The sequence below is a fragment of the Drosophila sulfurigaster genome, chromosome 2R (assembly GCF_023558435.1).
Source record: "Drosophila sulfurigaster albostrigata strain 15112-1811.04 chromosome 2R, ASM2355843v2, whole genome shotgun sequence".
Lineage (NCBI taxonomy): Eukaryota > Metazoa > Arthropoda > Insecta > Diptera > Drosophilidae > Drosophila > Drosophila sulfurigaster.
The window spans coordinates 32,814,698-32,834,175 of record NC_084882.1 but is presented as its reverse complement, the minus strand read 5'-3'; the positions used below and the strand labels follow the sequence as shown (position 1 = coordinate 32,834,175).

Genomic DNA, 19,478 nt, shown 5'->3' with positions numbered 1-19,478 from the left:
ACCTACACACATAGAAGTACATGAATATTACTTACGCTTTTCTTTATGAATCACAGTTGAATACTTACATATTCAATTATCGCAAACTTAAATATGTGAACAACTTTAAGTGAAAACTCTGCTTTTTATTAATGAAAATAGAGAATCAATTGCATGCTTGCCAACAATCATATCCTTAGTGTTCCAGAATTTACAATTTACCCACTGTTCCCTTTATTTTGCGCATTTATCAACTATTTAAGTTTTCATCTGTTTACCGAGCTGCATTTTATGGGTAGCCACAACAAACATTGATTGTTGATTGACAACGCTGTTGATCAGCACAGCATGTCACGCGACTGCAAGTCGGCTGAGCGGAGGAAAAAGTCATGCGACGACCCCAAAAACAATTACAATTACATTAAACGGCAAAGGTCTGGTCGTAAATATGTACAACATAGTCGTAAAAAAGGCGCTCAGAAACGTGTGACTTTGTCGCCATATGATTAATTAAGTCAATTAAAATCACATCGAAATCAATTGAATTGTGAACATCTAGTGAATTGAACTGATTGTCTAGTTTGAGTTAGAGCTAGCCAATCAATTTCAATTGTCCCTGTGTCACCAGCAAAGTGAGCAGTAGTCTATTTAATCTATGAACTGCAAATTAACGTTACTTACAATTTAAATTTCAAATTATTGCGATGTGCGCGCGCAAAATGCTACTCTGCATTGTCTTGCAGCCCTGGTAAATGTGCAAAGTGAATCGACAATTTCAAATAGTTGGCAACGCCCATTTGGTTGTCAGTTGAGAGAGTTGCCCCACCGTGCAATACATGTCACAGATGTTTTCTGAGTGTGCGTTGAAGCGAACGACGAGCTATTTAACAAAACTTATTTATCAAAATAATATTGTTGAATTTTTCATTCGACAACCATTTCATCAACATAGCGAATAAAATTAAATTACAAAAGGTTGTTTGCGAACGCGAGTGAATTGCAGCGAGTTGGCAGCATTAGTGGAGCTGCGAAGCAGATCAAAAGCAAAGCGAAGAGAACGCAGCGCAGCCGAAAAAAATTTTTGGAAGCAGTAAAGCAGCGCACTGCACGCGATATATTTTTTATTTTCCAAAGGGTTCAAGGGCTTGTATTAATCAAATCAGCGGATCAACGTGCCGGGCAGCCGTAAGTGCAATAACTTTTACAGTATTCAACGTAATTGTAGACTCGCCAAGTTCGTCTCAAGAATTTTTGCAAGAAGCGAAAAAAAATTTTTTTTGCACAGCGGCAAAGGCGGCAGCAGAAGCAGCAGCCGCGACTGCGGCGAATTTGTGCAGCAAAAGGGAGGTGAAAAGATGAAAAATTCTAGCTATAGCACACGGATTGTGGAATTGTTGAGTATTTAAAGTGTGTTTAAATTATCATGTGCCAGAAATTGATAGAACTTTTCAAGGAATAATCCCGTAAATTTGATACATTTGTGTGTATGTGTATGAAAAATCGGCATGTGCTAGTCACTTTTTAAATGTGTGCGTACGCGTGTGTGTGTGTGTGTGCATGAAATTCTTATTGGAAAAGCATGCTCAGCATTTCGGCGGCTGCTGCTGCTGACAGTTGTATATGTTTGTGTGTATGTGCGCGAGAGTATTGGTGTGCGTCTGTGTGAGAGAGCGGAGAAGTGATGTGAAGACACAAAAGAAAGACGACGGCGCAGCGGCGCTGGCCATAAATTGAAGAAGAAGACGCACTAGCAGCGCTGCCGCCGCCTCAGTCGCTGTCGCTGCCTCTGCTGCTGTCCCGGCAAAAGCGCGTTGACGTTTGTCTCTGCATTTTGTTGTTGTTGTTGTTGCTACTGTTGGTGTTGTGTGTTTGTTGTTTCTTGATATTTTCAACCAGAAAGGAATTTCTTTCCTCTATTGCTGGGACGAAAATAACTTCAAAATTTTGTTGATTGCCATCGTCTCGTTGTCGTTGTTAGCTGTGTCATATTAATTTGATTCATCGCATTCACATTACAAACTAATAATATTGCTCTCAAGTTTTATTTATACTATTTGTTGTTATTGCAAGCGCGCGCTCTTCTTCTTGTTTATATTTTTACAGGAACTGTGAGAGTGGAACGTACCGTTTGTTTGTTTGTGTGTGTGTGTGACGAGTGTTTATATCTGTGTGTCTGCGTGTGTTTTTTTCTGACAAAAGCAGCAGCAGAGCAGAGAGCAGTAAGCATATTACCACCACCACCACAACAACAACAAGCAGCAGCCGCCGCAGCAACAACAACAAGCAACAGCAGCAGTAGCAGCGACCACAACAACAGTAACAAAGCAAAAAGACTGATAACGAAGTAAAGCGCAGGGAATCGTAAAGAAATAATCCAGTTGTGTATCGTTGTAGGTGTTTTGTTTCTTAATGAATTTATATTAATATTACTCATTGTATGCGAATGCCATTAAAATTCATCTCTTCTTTTCAATAGGCTATACAAACAGACACACAACGTACATATAAAGGGCGACAAGCAATAAAGTATTCTAATCGAAAGCAAAAAGGAGTTGGATACCGTCATCGATAACCGATAACAACAAACACAGGGATCTAAACAACAACAAAAATGGGTGATCTGATGGTCGAAGTGCGACTCGATAATGGTGCCTACTACAAGGTAAGCAACGCAAAGAGAGCGAGTGAGAGAGCACTCACTCCAATTGGGAAGTTCAGCTGTGTCGTGAAGTTGCCGCCGTTGACCGCAGTACGGCGCTCCGTCAGCGATGACACGACGACGGCCGCCTCAGTTTCTAATTTCGTAAATTTTAGCTTTATATCTAAAAATAACTGCCAACATTTTGTGTTGAGTGGAGTCTCACATCGAGACACAAACACACGTACGCACTCACGCATACGCATGCAGACTTTCGCATAGGGCGCACTTTGTTGTTGTTGCTGTGTGTGCGTGGGGGTGTGCGTGCCGTCTGCGCAAGCAGCGCTGCATATGCCCTAAGCGTACGTGAGTGTGTGTGTGTGTGTGTGAGGGAGAAGTCGCTATGCTAACTCCACAGACTTGGCTGCTCTGTGTCTGCGTGTGTGTGTGTTCGTGTGATTTCCCTTTCTAAAAGCTTATCAGATTTGCATTGCATTATGCTAATCACATAGAATACCCTGCAAAGTGAGGGAGGGAAATTAATTTTAGTACTGTAATGAGGAAATTCCTAGAATTTGCATTTCTGATAAGCGTTTTTTTAGTTTGCATTTGTTATCAGGCGAATTTCCCCTCACTTCAAATGCAAATGGGTCTTGTGATCTCACTGAGCGGGGCGACAACTGAAAACGATCATAAAAATATAATTAAATATGTGTGCCGTATATATATCATAAAGCACCAGCATTAATGACACATTTTTTCTCTATTGCTCTCGTCTCTTTTTTGTATTTTGCTCGCTGCGATGTCGACGTCAAACGCAACAACAACAATAACAGGGCCAGGTGACAGCTGTCGGCGATGATGGCATCTTTGTGGATGTGGACGGGTAAGTTGTGGCAAGCAGCATCATCAGCAGCAGCAGCGCATTTAAACAAAAACTACAAAACTAATCAAAATAGTGCTTCACGGTTTAAATTAGTGCGTATATTTTCTAACCAATTTGCAATTGCCTTGGCAGCGGCGGCGTCTCTTGACTTTATGGGTGGCGCATCATTTATGTTGAATTTGGCGCAATTTGTTTGCAACACAGCAGCAGCGGCGGCAGCTCCTTTCGACTGACAACAAAGTGTGCTCTCGACAGTTGCCGGACAAGTGGCAGCCTCTTTCAAAGGCAATAACTATGTATCCATCCGTCTGTCTGTCTGTCCGTCCGTCTGTGTGTTTGTGCCACACTCCTCGCTGTCAGACATCAACAGCCAAATGCCACTAAACAGCAAAGCAGCAGCAGAGAAGCAACAGCAACGGTGGCGTCTCGCTTCGCGCCTCACTTGCGGCTATTTTTACCAATCGCGGAAAGAAACTATTTTTCTTGTCATTTCTTTCACTTTGTCCTCCGACTGTCTGTCTGTCTGTCTTCGACGGCGTCTTCTTCTTCCTTTCTCTTTGCTGCTGCATTTTTCGTGACATTTTTGGAACAAATCTTGTAGTTTCGATTGAAAATCTTCTTCTGGCCTCTATTTTAAATGCGATATTAGTTAGGGGACTCTTTTTATCTTTTTTTATGGCCGCAGCTAAGTCTAATTTTAGTGCCTTCGGACTCTTCGCGCTCTCTTTGCTCTATGTGTCTCCTCAGGCAGACAAAAACAAAAGACAAAACGAAAACGAAGCAAGCAATATATGCAGAAGTGTTTGTATGTATGTCATTTCCGATCTATGTTTCGAGATAGGGACACCCCCGCAAATTGCGCACGTGTGTGTGAGCGTTTGTGTATGTGTGTAGACTCGCTTGGCGCTTGGCCAACAAATGCAGCAGAGACGTCGCGCAGTCCGCAGTCGACGTCGACGTCAACGCAACGACTGCGACAACGACGTCAGCAAACACTTGTCTGCTGCTGCTGTCGCTGCTGATAAAAAAAAAATTATACATTTGCATGTGTGTGCAACAAACTATTATTCATTGTTTTGATAATTGCGTTAATTGTGTTATTAGCATTGTTAAGGGTATAATTATTCCTTATATGAGTATCATTTAACTTCAATTTCACTATTATTGGTTTCTTTATTATTAGTATTGTTATGGTTAAAATGATAGTTATTATATTGTTATGGATATATTTAAATTTTTAATTATTATCCTTCATTTCATTATATTTTGTGTTGAATATAGTGTTCAATTACTTGAATTACTTAAATTTCACTATTATTGGTCTCCTTATTATTAGTATTTTTTATGATATAATAATAGTATTCATTTTTTATTGTTATTGTTAGAACTATTTTTATATTTGCTTTTCATTTTTAAAGAGTTTCATTCATTTCATTTTATTTTGTTTTGAATATAGTGTCTAAATTTGTTTTTTTTATTTCATTTTAATGCATAGAATTTTTATGGCTATGACTAAAATTGTTTACTTTTCCATTTTAATGTAGGACTACGAATATCATTAAATTTATTCGGTTTTATATTAGTATACATTTATATAATTTCTGTTTTGGATAATAAATTTTTCGAAAATTATCTTTTAATTTTTTAACTAAAATTGTTTTTTATATCATTTTAAGTAGGGCTATGATTATAATTAAATTTTGTTTGGTCTTATATTAATAGACATATCATTTTTTTCTCTTATGGATATAATATTAATATAATACATTTTTTTAAAATTATCTTTTAATTTATCTAATTACCATTATTAGTATAGTTATTAATAACGAATATTATTTTAATTTTAAATGAGTTTCATTAAAATTGTTATAGCTATTAAGATTATAAACTTGTATTTTAATATCAGTGAATGGAATATCATTTCATTATATCGATTTAGTGAATAAACATAATTTATTTGCGTCATTTAAATTTATATCATTATTTTATTCACAATTTATTTTTTGTTTTGTTTGTTTATTTTTTTATTTTATTCATTAATATTATTATTATATTGATATTTTATTCATGAAGATTATTATTATTATTATTTATTTATATAACTATTATTATAGTAATTATTTTAAATAATAGGTTTTTTAATATTACATTTATTTTATAACAATTATGGGGAATAGATTCAAATTTTGTAGCATATTCCCTTAATTCTTTTAATGTTTCTATAAAGAACTATAACTATATGTTATATAATATTATTATATTAAATATACATATTTTTAATAATATTTAACTTGATCTTAACTATTATTTTAATCATTATTGTATTTGGTATGCTTGCAGTGTGCCTGAGGTGCTGAAATATGCATTCGTCAATGTTCGCCTGCCACCCGATGAGGCGCCGCTGGGAGGCGTGCCAGCTGCACCCGCCTTCGAGGAGGGCATGGAGGTGGAGGTGTTGACGCGCACAAACGAGCGCGAAACCTGCGGCTGGTGGGTGGCAGTGATCAAAATGCTCAAAGCTGAAATCTGTGCGGTGGCATACATTGGCTTCGAGACGCCCTACACCGAGATCTGTGAGCTGGGCAGACTGCGCGCCAAAAATCCAAATCCGCCAATCACGCCCAAATCGTTCTTTCAGTTCACGTTGCCTGTGCCCGAGGAGTTGCGCGAAGAGTAAGTGTTGATGGGTTCCTATTTATATATTCGATCATTCAATACAACATTCTCTCTTTTCCAGAGCTCAAAAGGATGGCATACACAAGGAGTTTCAGCGCACCATCGATGCTGGTGTCTGCAATTACAATCGCGAACTGGACGCTCTCATTGTCATCTCCAAATGGGAACACACTCAAAAGCGTGCCAGCATGCTCAAGGATATGCATTTTCGTAATCTCTCACAAAAGGTAATGACAATGATTCTACATATAAACTGGACTAAAATGTGACTTTATTCAACAGGTTATGCTCTTGAAAAGGACTGAAGAAGCTGCTCGCCAGCTGGAAACGACTAAGCTGATGAGTCGCGGGTAAGTTTGAACTCGAATTCTCTTTATTATGGCAATAAAATACTTATCGTCACTTTTGCAGCAACTTTATTGAGGAATTTCGCGTGCGCGATGATCTCATGGGCCTGGCAATTGGCTCACACGGCTCCAATATACAAGCGGCACGCACGCTGGTCGGCGTTACGAATATTGAGCTGGAGGAGAAGTCGTGCACATTCAAAATCAGTGGCGAGACAGAGGAGTCGGTGCAGCGGGCCCGGGCCATGCTTGAGTATGCCGAGGAGTTCTTTCAGGTGCCCAGAGAGCTGGTGGGCAAGGTGATTGGCAAGAATGGTCGCATCATCCAGGAGATTGTTGACAAAAGTGGCGTGTTTCGAATCAAGGTGAGTGCTGTGAGTATTGTACACTGTGTGTGACATGGCCTAATCTATGCCTATCCAAAAAAAAAACAAAACACACACAACAACGATCACAGATCGCTGGCGATGATGAACAGGATCTGAATATACCACGTGAAATGGCGCATGTACCCTTTGTGTTCATCGGCACTATGGAGAGCATTGCGAATGCGAAAGTGCTCCTCGAATATCATCTGTCGCATCTAAAGGTGAGCAAGAATCTTAATCTTGATCGAATTTTCGGCTAACTTGGCTTGTTTTCTACCCTTCTAGGAAGTGGAGCAGCTGCGTCAGGAGAAGCTGGAGATTGATCAACAGTTGCGAGCCATTCAAGAGTCCTCCATGGGTTCGACACAAAGCTTTGCGGTCTCGCGGCGCTCGGAACGCGGCTACAGCAGCGACATCGAGTCCGTGCGCTCGATACGCGGCGGCAGCGGTGGCCAGCGTGGTCGTGGACGTGGGCGTGGCGGTGGCGGCGGTGGCAACAATATGAATCAGCGCTATCACAACAATCGACGCGAGGACGACGATTACAATTCCCGCGGCGATCATCAGCGTGAACAGCGTTATAATGATCGCGGCAATGTTGGTCAATCAAATGCTGGCAACAACAGTGGTGGAGGTGGAGGCGGTGGCAACAACAGCAGCGGTGGCGGTGGAGGTGGTGGCAACAACTATCGTGGCAATAATGATAGGCGTGGCACCAATCGCCGGCCGCCACGCAATGAGCAGAACGGTGGCGGCGGTGGAGGCAGCGGCAGGGATTATCAGTACCACAATCACACCGAGGAGATGCGAGAGACGCGCGAAGTGAGCAGCGTGGAGCGTGGTGAGTCATTCAATCGTGCAATGGATTAAGAGATCGATCAAGCAGAGACACAGGGACAGGGAAGAAAGGGCAAGAGAGACAGACAAAGTGGGAGAGATTGAGAGACTACAACGGAAACAGAATTTTGCATTTATTTTTGTTTGTCTTGATGTGTTGATGTTGATGACATGTAATGAATTATTGCTTTATAAACATTTGTTGTTTCTTGGGGATAAATGAATGAATGATCGATCTGCTTAATAAGTTGTGTGTTCTTGTTCTCGTGTCTTACAATCTCGAATGTTTGTTTGTATTCTTCTTCTTCGTCACAAACAGCGGACAGCAACTCGTCGTATGAGGGCAGCTCCAGAAGACGCAGAAGGCAAAAGAACAACAATGCGCCTAGCAACAGTGAGTATGGTGAGATAAATTGCAATCGAATCTTGTCATGCTCAACATTTCTTTTATATTTCGTTTTGCATTAGCCAATGGCGCAGTGGGCAATAATAACAACAACAATAACAACAAAACACAGCAGCAGCAGTCGTCACAGTCAGGACAGCAACAGCAACAACAGCAGCAGGCGTCGTCAGCGCAATCGAACAAAGCCCAAGTGAATGCACAAGAGAATAACAAACAGAGCAGCGGCAATGCGAACAACTCTTCAACTGGAGGCGGCGGCGGAGGCGGTGCCAACAACAAATCGAAGGATGCGCCGCGCAACAACAGTGACAAGCAACAGGCTGGCACACAGCAGCAGCAGCAGCCACAACCACCGCAACAACAGCAGCAGCAGCAGGGACAACAGCAACAACCGCAGGCGGCACAGCAGCAATCGAAGCCGCGACGCAACAACAAGAATCGCAACAACCATACAGAGCAGGCGGCTGCAACGGATGCCATTAAGAAGGAGGGTTTGGTCAACGGTACGTCCTAGGTAACAGCAGCAGCAGCAACATTACAACAACAACAGCAACCACCACCACAGCAGCATCAGCAGCAACAAGAATCGCATCCGCAACAACCACAAACAACAACACACATTGCACATTGTTCGACTAACGAATTGTTGTATGCGCAACAACAAATGAATGCAGGCCGATAAATAAATTAGAATGTTAATGTAAACACAACAAACAACATCAACAACAACAACCACAGCAACATCAACAACAACAACAACAACAAAAAACTATAAACTATAAAAAAACAACAAGAAGATGAACAACGTGTAGAGTAGGCATAAATAATAAAATGTTTCAGAAACTATTTGAGTAACTAAAACAAAGCATAAAATATACATGAAATATGTAATAACTATACAATCATACTAACACACACACACTACACGCACACGTACACACACACACAGACAGCTCGAATTATACACAAAAGAAGAAAGCAAGAAGATGAAGGAGGATGAACAAACCTGCCTAGGCTTATAATTGTAATTGAAATTAAATAAAACTTTAATAACAATCAAAATGAAACTAATATATATATGTATATCTATATATATATATGTATGTATATAAATATATGTGTATAAACAACAAAAAACCTAAAACTAATTGGAATATGTTAACTTAAACGTAAATCAAGCAAGCAACTACTTAGCATAGTTTCTCACTCTCTCTTTCTCTCAGTCGAGAATTGCGCTTTAAAAGCGTCTCTTTTTTTTTTGGTCAACAAATTTGCAAATGTTTATAGTTGCATAAAACAAATTATAGTTGAAACAAAGAAGAAAAAAATAACTATATCAAATGTAATTGCTTCGCTTTCGCTCCTACATTTTTTTGTTGTTGATTTTTTTATTGATTAGCATTAATTTAGTTTGTCAAGTTTTGTGTATAATTCGTGCGTGGAACAAACTGAAATGCAACAGTTAACTATTATATTATCTTTATTAGTTTTTTTTTTATTATTATTTTCGCGCTTCAAACTTTATTATTTTTTTGTATTATTATTGTTTAGTTACGTACCCAAAACTTCAAATGTGTTGCTAACACAAATCTCAGCAGACAAAATTGTATGAATGAATATAGAAAGAACAAAAAAAAACAATGCAAATTCATTTTGCATGCGAAAAATGTAATAATTTTTTTGTTTACACTTTTGTTGCATTTTGTGTTTGGTTTTATTTAATTTTTTTTTGTCGCGCTGAATGTTAACAACATGGAAATCCTCTCTTATTCGTATAATGTTGTATTTATTATCTATTATTTAACACTATCACAACCACACACTCTCATACATTACACATAAACACACACACACATACGAAGAGGTGGCATAAGCTCGCTCACATCAATAACAACGCAATGAATATGGGGTAAAAAACAAATCTACATATAATTCATTACATTTTGTTGATACAATCATAATAATTATATATTAAACTTTGCCAATACACCTACCATGCGTATAACTAATTTATTAGTCCTTTATTCAATACTCTTAAATTATTTAATGCAACAAACACACACACACACACAGCTAACCACATATACAGCGATTAACATTATCAATTTACAAAAGAAAAAACTCAACTGGAAAATGCGAAAAACATTTACCGAGCAAAACAAAAAATAATAGATCTTTAAAAGCATAATTTAAACAAAACAAATCAACTTGCAGATATTTAAATGTAATACAGAAAAACAACAACTGAACAAGCAACCGTAAGAAATAACATAAATATATAATAATACAAAAACAAACAGGATCTTCTCATTTATTTGAAGAACAATGTCAATAATATGTAAGAAAAACACAAAAAAAAAGAAGAAATCTTTTAACAATACGTCTAAAGAAAAACGATAACGATAAATAATAGTAATGTTGTGTAATTCAAATAAAAAACAAAAGAAATTAAAAAAAAAAGCAAACCAACAAAAAAATGGAAAACAAAACAGAAAAAAATGTGCGATTTAAAATTATTATTTATATGAAGATGAACTTATATAGAAATATAGCAAGTAAATTTTATTAATTTAAAATTTATATATATATGAAACAAAAAAACCTACAACTAAATGCGAATTTATTTAAATACTTTACCTTTTACGGGAAACATCTTTTAATCACTGTGCGTATACTTAATTTTTCTGCCTGCAGTTATTTGCTGTGAATGCTGATCACCTGGTACTTTTTCAGACGTAATTAGCTTTGTTATAGAACTTCACTAAACAATAGGAATTTGTAACTTGATATTCTTCGTTGCCTTTCAACAAAGAGCTTCTAAAATTTCCATTCAATTTTAGTTCCAAATCAACTTGCTGCAAATTCTGTTCGCCTGTTACCTTTTTCAATTTGTAGAATCCAAAATTTTGAATTTGAATAACAACATTGTTTTAACATTCTGTTAAACTTTCTGTTATTTATTTTAAAATCAATACTGTTTCTTTACATACCTTTTCTAATACCATTTTAACATTCTGGTAATGATTTATTTATTATAAAATACTTTTTCTTTACAATTAATATATATTTTTACTCATTCCTTTCATTGCTGTCTCAGCTTGTCGCGGCGGCAGTGAAGATAGTGGCTGTGAATTGTGCAATGGCCACACAACCAGCTAACCACACTGCCAAAGCGCATAGCCAATTGAATTGTTGAATATTTTAGTAAACGGATGTACATAAAACAAAACGAAAAGTTTCTAAAATATGCGAATATATGCTAAAAAAGAAAATCACTTTCAAAACTGGATGTTTGCTCTTCTTTAGTTGCTGCTGTCGCCATCCTGCGGCTGTTGGTAAGCAACCCATGCTGAGCTTTTTCAATACGGCGAACATTTGGAGGCGCCATCTTGCGGGCAGCGCAGCTATGCTGCAGTTTATGCTGAGCACCGCGCGTTGCGTGGTGGTTCTTGTCCACAGTCCCAAAAACAAACAGAAATAATCGAGAAAAGCTTCGTCTAACGCAGCGCTGTAAAATATGCAATAAAAAGTTTGAGAGAACATGTTGCTGCGACTCCCAAGCCTTGGCTCATGGGTGTTTGTTAGAGGGAGAGAGAGAAGGTTTAGGGGCTAAACTAGTCGCAAATTACTTACAGCATGCGACGCATGAAGGTCGACATTTTAGCGCAACTTTAAGCAATTTGTTATAATTGCGGAAACTTTAACTGATGGTTGAAAGTTTACTATGTTTACCGCTTTTTATTTAGTGGGCTGTTTTGGCGACCCACTTAGTTAAGAGCGCGGTTTACGTTCAAGGTCAACATTAGCCTCAACTTTCCAAAGTAGAAAGAGATTTGGGGTAGAGTAAATAAAACCACATAAATAATACAGTTATTTATTTCATTTATTTTGCAAAGAATATATTTATATATGCTTAAAATAAGTATTAAAAAGTAAACCTAGAATTATATAGTTATATATTTCTTAAAATTGCAGCTAAATTTATTGTCACAGTATCACACAAAAATTGCATATTTTCATTATATTCAGCATTTCAGTTTGGAAGATTGTACGTTCTGGAATGTCGTACCAGATAGTGCATTTACAAGCTTCAGAATGTTTCAGTGCAAATGCACTCCTGACACGCAGCCCAAAACTGTTTCAAGGATGCATTTCTCTTTTTTACATTTACATTTACATTTTTCTTTAACCATATATTTTGTATTTGTTTATTCTTTTTCTTTTTTGTTTGTAACTGAAAATCGTCGAGCGTAACAAGAAAGAGACAGGCAGAGAGAGAGAGAGAGAGAGACGGCGGCGTGTCAGTGTCAGGGCGGTAGGCTTGGCGAGTGGGCGTGGCATCGTTGAGAGCGCTTGTTACCTTTGCTTGTTATATTCCTCATCATGTATCAAAATCAAAAGCAAAAGCAAAAACACACGAAAAAATCAAATCAAACACAAAAACAAAAACTCAACCATGCAAGAGCGACAGAGAGAGAACATAAAAAACGTTATCAATTGAAAAAAATTCAAATTGTGATTAGCAAATGTGGCGACAGTTGAGAGGAGGAGTGGAGGAGGAAGTGAGTCTAGTGCCTGGGGGCGACTGCTTAACTGGGTCAATGTGTGTGTGCGTGTATATGTGTGTGTGTGGTGTGTGTGTGCTTTCAATTCGCTTATACAAAGTCATTTATGTGTCACAATTCCCTCTTCCTCCTCCACCTCATCGTAGTTACTTGTAATACAACCCATCCGTCATGGCAGCTTTAGCCGGAAAATGCAGCGTAAATAAACCGAAAAACCCAAAACGAAGCAGACATCAAACGGTGAGGAGGGGAGGGGGGAGGAAATGACAGATAAGATAAGCACGCTTTAAAAGCGATTACAACCGAAAAATCGTATCGTATCGTTTCGTATCGTATCTCTAATGCCAAAGTCAACTTCCAACTTCGTCGCCAGTTGCCAGGAAAGAAATTCAAAGCCTCATGACGTCAAATTGATCGCGACAAAGTTTTGCGTACTCAACGAGAACGGAACTCAAGCGTGGCGCAACTTTAACTGGGTGCAGTCAAAAAGGCGTGTCTATCAGCCAACAACAGCGAATGCCAAAAGAACGAGCGAAAACTCAACCCAAAGCTAGACATAATAAACACTTTCTTAACAAATTTCTCTAATAGAGTTTATTAGCGACAAAAACGAGGGAAAACTAAACCAAAAAGTACACCATAAAAACTTTCAGTTTTATAAAAAATCAAAACACTTTTTAACTAATTTCCCTAATAATCTTTACTAGTGATAGAAAGATCGAAATCTAAACCGAAAACTTCACCAAAAAAAAACTGCAAATTCTTTTAAAATAAACCACTTTCTCAGCTAATTTCCTTAATAATGTTTACTATCGATGGAACACGATCGAAAACTAAACCGAAAACTAGAGCAAACAAAAATTTTGTAGCTTCTATTAAGGAAACCACTTTTTTAAACTAATTTCTTAACTAGTATTTCCTATTCTGACAGATATTTTCTATTCCAAAATATCTTTTTGAACTTGTTTCCCCAATAGTATTTAGCAGTATGCTATTGACTCTCCATCTAATTGCATATTCTAAACTATTTTCTAATTTGAATTAACTTTTTCAACAAAATTTCCCCAATAGTGTTTTTATACCCGCTACCCATAGGGTAGAAGGGTATTATAACTTTGTGCCGGCAGGAAATGTATGTAACAGGTAGAAGGAGGCATCTCCGACCCTATAAAGTATATATATTCTTGATCAGCGTCAACAGCCGAGACGATATAGCCATGTCCGTCTGTCCGTCTGTCCGTCTGTCCGTCTGTCCGTCTGTCCGTCCGTCCGTCCGTCCGTATGAACACCTAGATCTCAGAGACTATAAGAGATAGAGCTATAATTTTTTTTCGACAGCATTTGTTATGTTTGCACGCAGATCAAGTTTGTTTCAAATTTTGCCACGCCCACTTCCGCCCCGCAAATCAAAAATCGAATAACAAGTGTAATTTTAAAGCTAGAGCTACGAATTTTGGTATATACAATAACTACTGTAATAGTTATGATTCCTGAAAATTTGGTTGCGATCAGATAAAAATTGTGGAAGTTATTAAGGAAATACTTTTGTATGGGAAAAACGCCTACTTACTAGGGGTCTGAGTTGCTTTGGCCGACAATCTGGCACATTGTGCCGTCTATGGTATACTTTGAATGGTGTACTATATCGATATACCAAATATACCATTTGGTATATTTTTAGTATTTTTTTAGTATTTTCGGTATATTTTGAAAATGATACCGCAATATTTTGCCTTTATTAAAAATGGGTAGCGGGTATCTCACAGTCGAGCACACTCGACTGTAACTTTCTTACTTGTTTAGTCTGATATTGACTTTGTATTTAATGAAGAACTAAAAATTCTTAACTATTTTCTAGCTTAAAGTTGCTTTTTAAACTGCTTTTCCCATTAGCAATATTGATTAATATTGACTGCATTTATTTTGAATATTCTAAACTATTTTCTTACTTAAAATTCCTTTCTTTTCCCAATGTTATTAGATATTGATATTGACTGCATTTATTTAGAATTTTGCAAACTGTTTTCTATCTTAAAATTGACAACTTAACTATTAAAAATATCAGCAAAAATTTCTGAATATTAATACTCTTCATTTCCGTTCTAACTAAAAGATTTTATACTCCGATTTATAATCTTTAAATGAGTTGAACATCAATATCAATATTATTAACTATTCTTTAAAAACGTTTATAGTATTTTACTTTGTTCCTTGTCTCTCTTAAGTTTAATAAATTTATTAAAAATCAGCCTTCTACAATTTATTTTCCTATTACTAGAATAATACGTATTTCTAGTTATAAAATATTATTGAAAATTTAAGTTAAAATAACTGAATATCTAAAAGATTTCAATCTCCGTCAATTTGTTTTCCTTTTATTAGAATAATACCTATTTCAAGTTATAAGATATTATTGAAAATTTAAGTTATAAAACCTGACTATCTAAAAGATTTCAATCTCCGTTTTCTTTCTCAAATTTTCGAAATTTCTTGATGATAGAAGCTTTAAATGTTGATACAATTATTTCTAAAGGCAGCTCTTAAATATTGACCTACATTTTAGTCTTTTTCTTTATAAGCACTACCTCTAAAAACCTTAACGAATGACAGATAAGTTTCAAGCAGTTGTTTCGTCAAATAAACGACAAACAAATTGCCAAGCGAATCTAAATTGATCATCAGATATGCAATTTCAGTTGTAAGTACTATCTACTTTGTTGCCACACCCCTTTTAAAGCGTGTTGCATGTTCGACAACAATAGAAAGATACCCTCATAAATTAGAGTGTATACAGAGCGAAGCTAAGCTAACAATTAACACTGAGATGATTGTCAATTGTGTTTTAAGTTGAGAAGTAGAGAATTATTTTCGATGCTGTAAAACTGATGAGAGCAGCAAAAAAAATGTCACGCAAAGGCCAAAATTAATTGCGTATACGCCGCATGCGCCGCACAATTAATAAGCTCGTCGAGTTTATGTGTGTGTTAGTGTTTGTGTGTGTGTGTGTTTGTGTATCTAACAGAATTTTTAATCGCGTGCGCGCAAATGTTTTGTGCTCTAATTTCCAGACAGCGAACACAACAAAGGAAAACACAAACTGAAAAAATAATAATAAATGCATAAGCGCAAAAAAACAAAAACAACAACTGACTGCAATAACAACAAGAACAACATTGCTGTGGCAATTAAATAAATTAAGGCTTATTTATGTCAGTGTGTGTGTGTGCTGCGAGTGTGTGTGTGTGTGTGCGCTTAGGTGTATCGACGCTGGCTCAAAAAGCGTTACAGAAAAATATTTAAACCAAAAAAAAACATAAGAGAGCGAATAAATAAAGTAACAACAAATGAAACAACAACAAAATATAATTTATGATGTGTGCTAAATGGGTCGGTGTTTTTTCTTCTTCTTCTTCATCTTGTGCAACATGCCCCGCCCCCCCTCTTGGCTGCCAAAGCACTTAGTATCTCAGTTATAATTTCATTAGGCAAATGCTGAGCGCTTTTCATTAACAGTTCTCACTGTAAACACAGCTGTGCGTGTGCTCAAGTGTATGTGTGTGTGTGTGTAATAGTTGTTGTTGTTGTTGTTGTTGGTCAACACGCTTATATTTTATCTGGGTCATAAAACGCCGACACACAGAAAACTGAACTGCTTCTTGCTTACTTTTTGTTGCCCTGCCAAAGTGTCGTAAAATAAAAGTTGCGACTCTCGAAAAGTGTTTTCAACTTCTAACAGCAGCGGAAGTGGCCCAAAAGAGTTGCAACTACACACACACACATGCACACTTACAGCCAATTGAGCCTCACACACATAACGCTACTTAAATTAATTTACTGTTTGACTTCTGGCCAAAAAAGCAACAACAACATTTTCGTTGAATTGCGAACAATTTGTAGCAAATGAAACGACAGCCAAACAAACACAGCGGCAGCCCACTTAGCACGTCTCAAACGCCACAGTAAACACTCGATATGACAAGCTGTAATAGTGCAAAAGTAAATACAAAGACAACTGAATTCTTAGAACTTCCAAAGTTGCCTCGCTTTGTAAAATTCAACTTCATAAAAATTGCTTTTCCTTTGTTCACTTTACTTAGACTTCACTGTAGCATTGAGCCAACTTTTATACAAAGAAGTACATTGAAAAATATACTAGAAGAAAGCTTTGCAACTGTTGTGAAAACATACAAAAAATTGTCTTAGAAAATTCGGTCAAACTTTTTTTTTGGGAGAGGAGAACTTGTCTTGCAAAACGTTCAAACTAGCGACTGTCAACTGTAGAAATTTATTATTCTTTAGCACAAAACTATTTTATTGTAAAGGAGAAAGAAAAAGTCGAAGTGACAGCTGTCAAAACACCAAAACAACTGAAGTTGGTTCCAGAAAGAGAGAGTTCGAATTTATAGAAGCTACGATAAGTTAGTTTGCAAAAATGTTTAAGAAATATTTATAAAGTGATAAGAAACTTTACTTTAATAAAAAGTGAAAGAGAATCTATAATTTTTATTTAATATTATGCTAGAAATGTATATAATAAGAAATAAATTCGGTCGAATTAATCTTTCCCCTTAAATAATAATAGAAATAGAAATAAGTGTAAAATCTTAACACGAAAACTTTTAATTTTTAGAATTGTAAAAGGTTTACAAGAAAAATCTTTAAGAAGAAAACAATTATTTCTATGACAATGCAAAGCTACAACTTTAGAGACTTTAAACAGAGTTTTGATAGAAAGAAGAAAGATATTCATTTCCATCACAGAAGTATTGGAATGAGTAGCTAAATGTTTAGCTGAAACTAATCCAATAATTGTATAAGCTTTGCAAGAAAAAACTTTATCAAAAAAACAATTATTTCTATTAAAATGAATAGCCAACGACATAGCTAAAAAAAATGATAGAAATTTAGAGCTATTAGCTAACAAAAGAAGATATATCGATTTCTATCACATAAGTTTTGGAATAATAAGCTAAATTTATAGCTGTAAATAATCCAAAAGGAAATTTAGAACTAGCACAAGTTGAAGAAATAAGTTTCAGAAAACATTCATTTCTATCAAAAGGGTCGAAGAATTTTATATATTTATTCTTTAGCTGAGAATAATATAATAAAACTTATAGAACTGGCAGAAGTTAGAGAAAGATGTTCCAAAAAAAACATAAATTTCTATCAGAAGAGTATGAAAATAAATAGCTAAAGTTTCCGGTGGAAATTGTTAGATTAAATATATAGAACTGCAAGCTAAAGAAATAAGATTCACATTCAAAAGAATCAAAGAATAAATAGCTAAAATTTCAGCTGGCAATTATCATATTAAATATATGCAAACTTAAGAAAGAAGATTCACATTTGCTACAGTAATACTCTTTAAAAGTTTGTTGAAAATAAATCGCTGTCCTTCATTCAGCAGTCTCCACTGTACCGATAGCTACACCAGCTTTGCTCTAAGCACTTAAGTCAACATGTGCGTAAACATTGTTCATTCAAAATTTGTTAATGAATAACTGGCGATTTAACCGGTGACTGTGATTCGAGAGAGTGTCCAAAGAATGCGGTCGACAACGACAACGACGCCTTGGCAACTGCGAGTTTGGCCAACAAAAGTGGAAACAGCGAATCACATGTTAACCAAGAAAAAACATTAAAAAAAAACTAAACAAATTGTAGAGATTTGTACAATTCCGGCGGAATTCCAAAACGCCCTCGGGCGAAATATCAATGTGCCGGAATTTTATGTAATTTTCATTGTTGAGACAAATGAATGTGAATCTGAATGTGAATGTCGATGTCGATTTGTGTTTCAGGCTGCTTTCGTCAGAGAGACGACGACGACGAGTGTTTTTTTATGACTCTTTCAGCTAATTTTAACGAAAAACAAACCACGCAAACAACAAAAAAAAATACTCATACTCATACACACATATAATAATATTCTGAAAAACGAAAAATATGCTGGCAACTTAGTCATGCGGCAAATGCGTGATAGGCTCAGCGAAAAGCAACAGCAAAGCACACCAAAGACGACGGCGATCAAAAGCGAATCGCGTGTAGCACATGGGAGAGAGAAGGCAACATAACGAACTGAAAGAGAGGGGGAGATTAACGTCGAGCGCGTGTAGTTGAAATTGTTGAAAACTCTTTGCGGCAGCTGCAAAGACGAAATGGTGCAGAAAACTCCGAAAAATTAAAACTGTTTTTCGCTCGGAAAAGTTGCGCTACTTTCAGCTGCGGATAAAGTGATCAAAAGTGGCGAAAAGTTGGTCAAATATAAAGCCAGAAATTTAAATTATTCAAGCAAATTGAATAAAATAGTAGCTGATGAGGAGAAATTAGTTTAAAACTCATTTCTAGCAATTTTAGGCGATATCCTTTTTTTGGAAGAGCTTAGAAAGTTTTAAGAGCTTATTAAAAGAATCGTTAGAAAAATGTAAAAAGCTAATTTCTTATGCAAGATTTGTGGCTCCATATTTAAAATAAAATAACAAAACTACTAAATAAAGAAAGAGCGAAAGTGTTACTTGGAATGACCAAGCAAAGTGAGAAGAAATCCCAAATATAAAATAAAATTATCTTATGCAAGTTTTGTTGTTGCACGTTTAAAATAAAGTAGACAAAATGCTCCACAACAAAGAGCGAAAACGTTACTTGTAATGACCCAGCAAAGCGAAATTAAATCCCGATTAAAAAAATATATTATACAAGTTTTGTTGATGATTTAAATTGAGTAGAAAAAAGTTCTCCACGACATTTACCACACCGTAAAATCTCAGTAAAAA

The 19,478-nt window shown here is 36.4% G+C and overlaps 1 protein-coding gene and 1 long non-coding RNA gene across 6 annotated transcripts; both read left to right on the top strand.

Moving 5' to 3' along the window:
* The first annotated feature begins 867 nt into the window (after nucleotides 1-867).
* Nucleotides 868-10,597, top strand: LOC133835972 (fragile X messenger ribonucleoprotein 1 homolog). 5 transcript variants are annotated; one of them, XM_062266173.1, is made up of 12 exons: nucleotides 868-1,164; nucleotides 2,083-2,369; nucleotides 2,456-2,641; nucleotides 3,454-3,503; nucleotides 5,844-6,176; nucleotides 6,241-6,406; nucleotides 6,462-6,529; nucleotides 6,591-6,900; nucleotides 6,984-7,115; nucleotides 7,180-7,735; nucleotides 8,051-8,134; nucleotides 8,200-10,597. In XM_062266173.1, the coding sequence occupies exons 3-12, from the start codon at nucleotides 2,591-2,593 to the stop codon at nucleotides 8,649-8,651; spliced, it is 2,202 nt and encodes a 733-aa protein (XP_062122157.1). In that variant the 5' UTR covers nucleotides 868-1,164; nucleotides 2,083-2,369; nucleotides 2,456-2,590; the 3' UTR covers nucleotides 8,652-10,597. The 5 variants fall into 5 exon arrangements, with proteins under 5 accessions (XP_062122157.1, XP_062122158.1, XP_062122159.1 ...); XM_062266175.1 differs by having other exon boundaries at nucleotides 870-1,164; nucleotides 6,591-6,891; XM_062266176.1 differs by having other exon boundaries at nucleotides 870-1,164; nucleotides 8,051-8,125.
* Nucleotides 10,598-12,084: 1,487 nt separating this feature from the next.
* Nucleotides 12,085-13,174, top strand: LOC133835973 (uncharacterized). Its single transcript, XR_009893668.1, has 2 exons — nucleotides 12,085-12,742; nucleotides 12,849-13,174. It is a non-coding gene; the product is annotated as an uncharacterized LOC133835973 (long non-coding RNA).
* Nucleotides 13,175-19,478: the final 6,304 nt, after the last annotated feature.

What these genes read in the sequence shown, in the direction of transcription:
- LOC133835972 (XM_062266174.1), top strand. Translation starts at nt 2,591, where the DNA reads ATGGGTGATCTGATGGTCGAAGTGCGACTCGATAATGGTGCCTACTAC. An exon ending in CCCGAGGAGTTGCGCGAAGA is followed by an intron (nt 6,177 to 6,240) that starts GTAAGTGTTGAT and finishes TCTCTTTTCCAG; the next exon opens with AGCTCAAAAGGATGGCATAC. An exon ending in GCCTAGCAACAGTGAGTATG is followed by an intron (nt 8,135 to 8,199) that starts GTGAGATAAATT and finishes GTTTTGCATTAG; the next exon opens with CCAATGGCGCAGTGGGCAAT.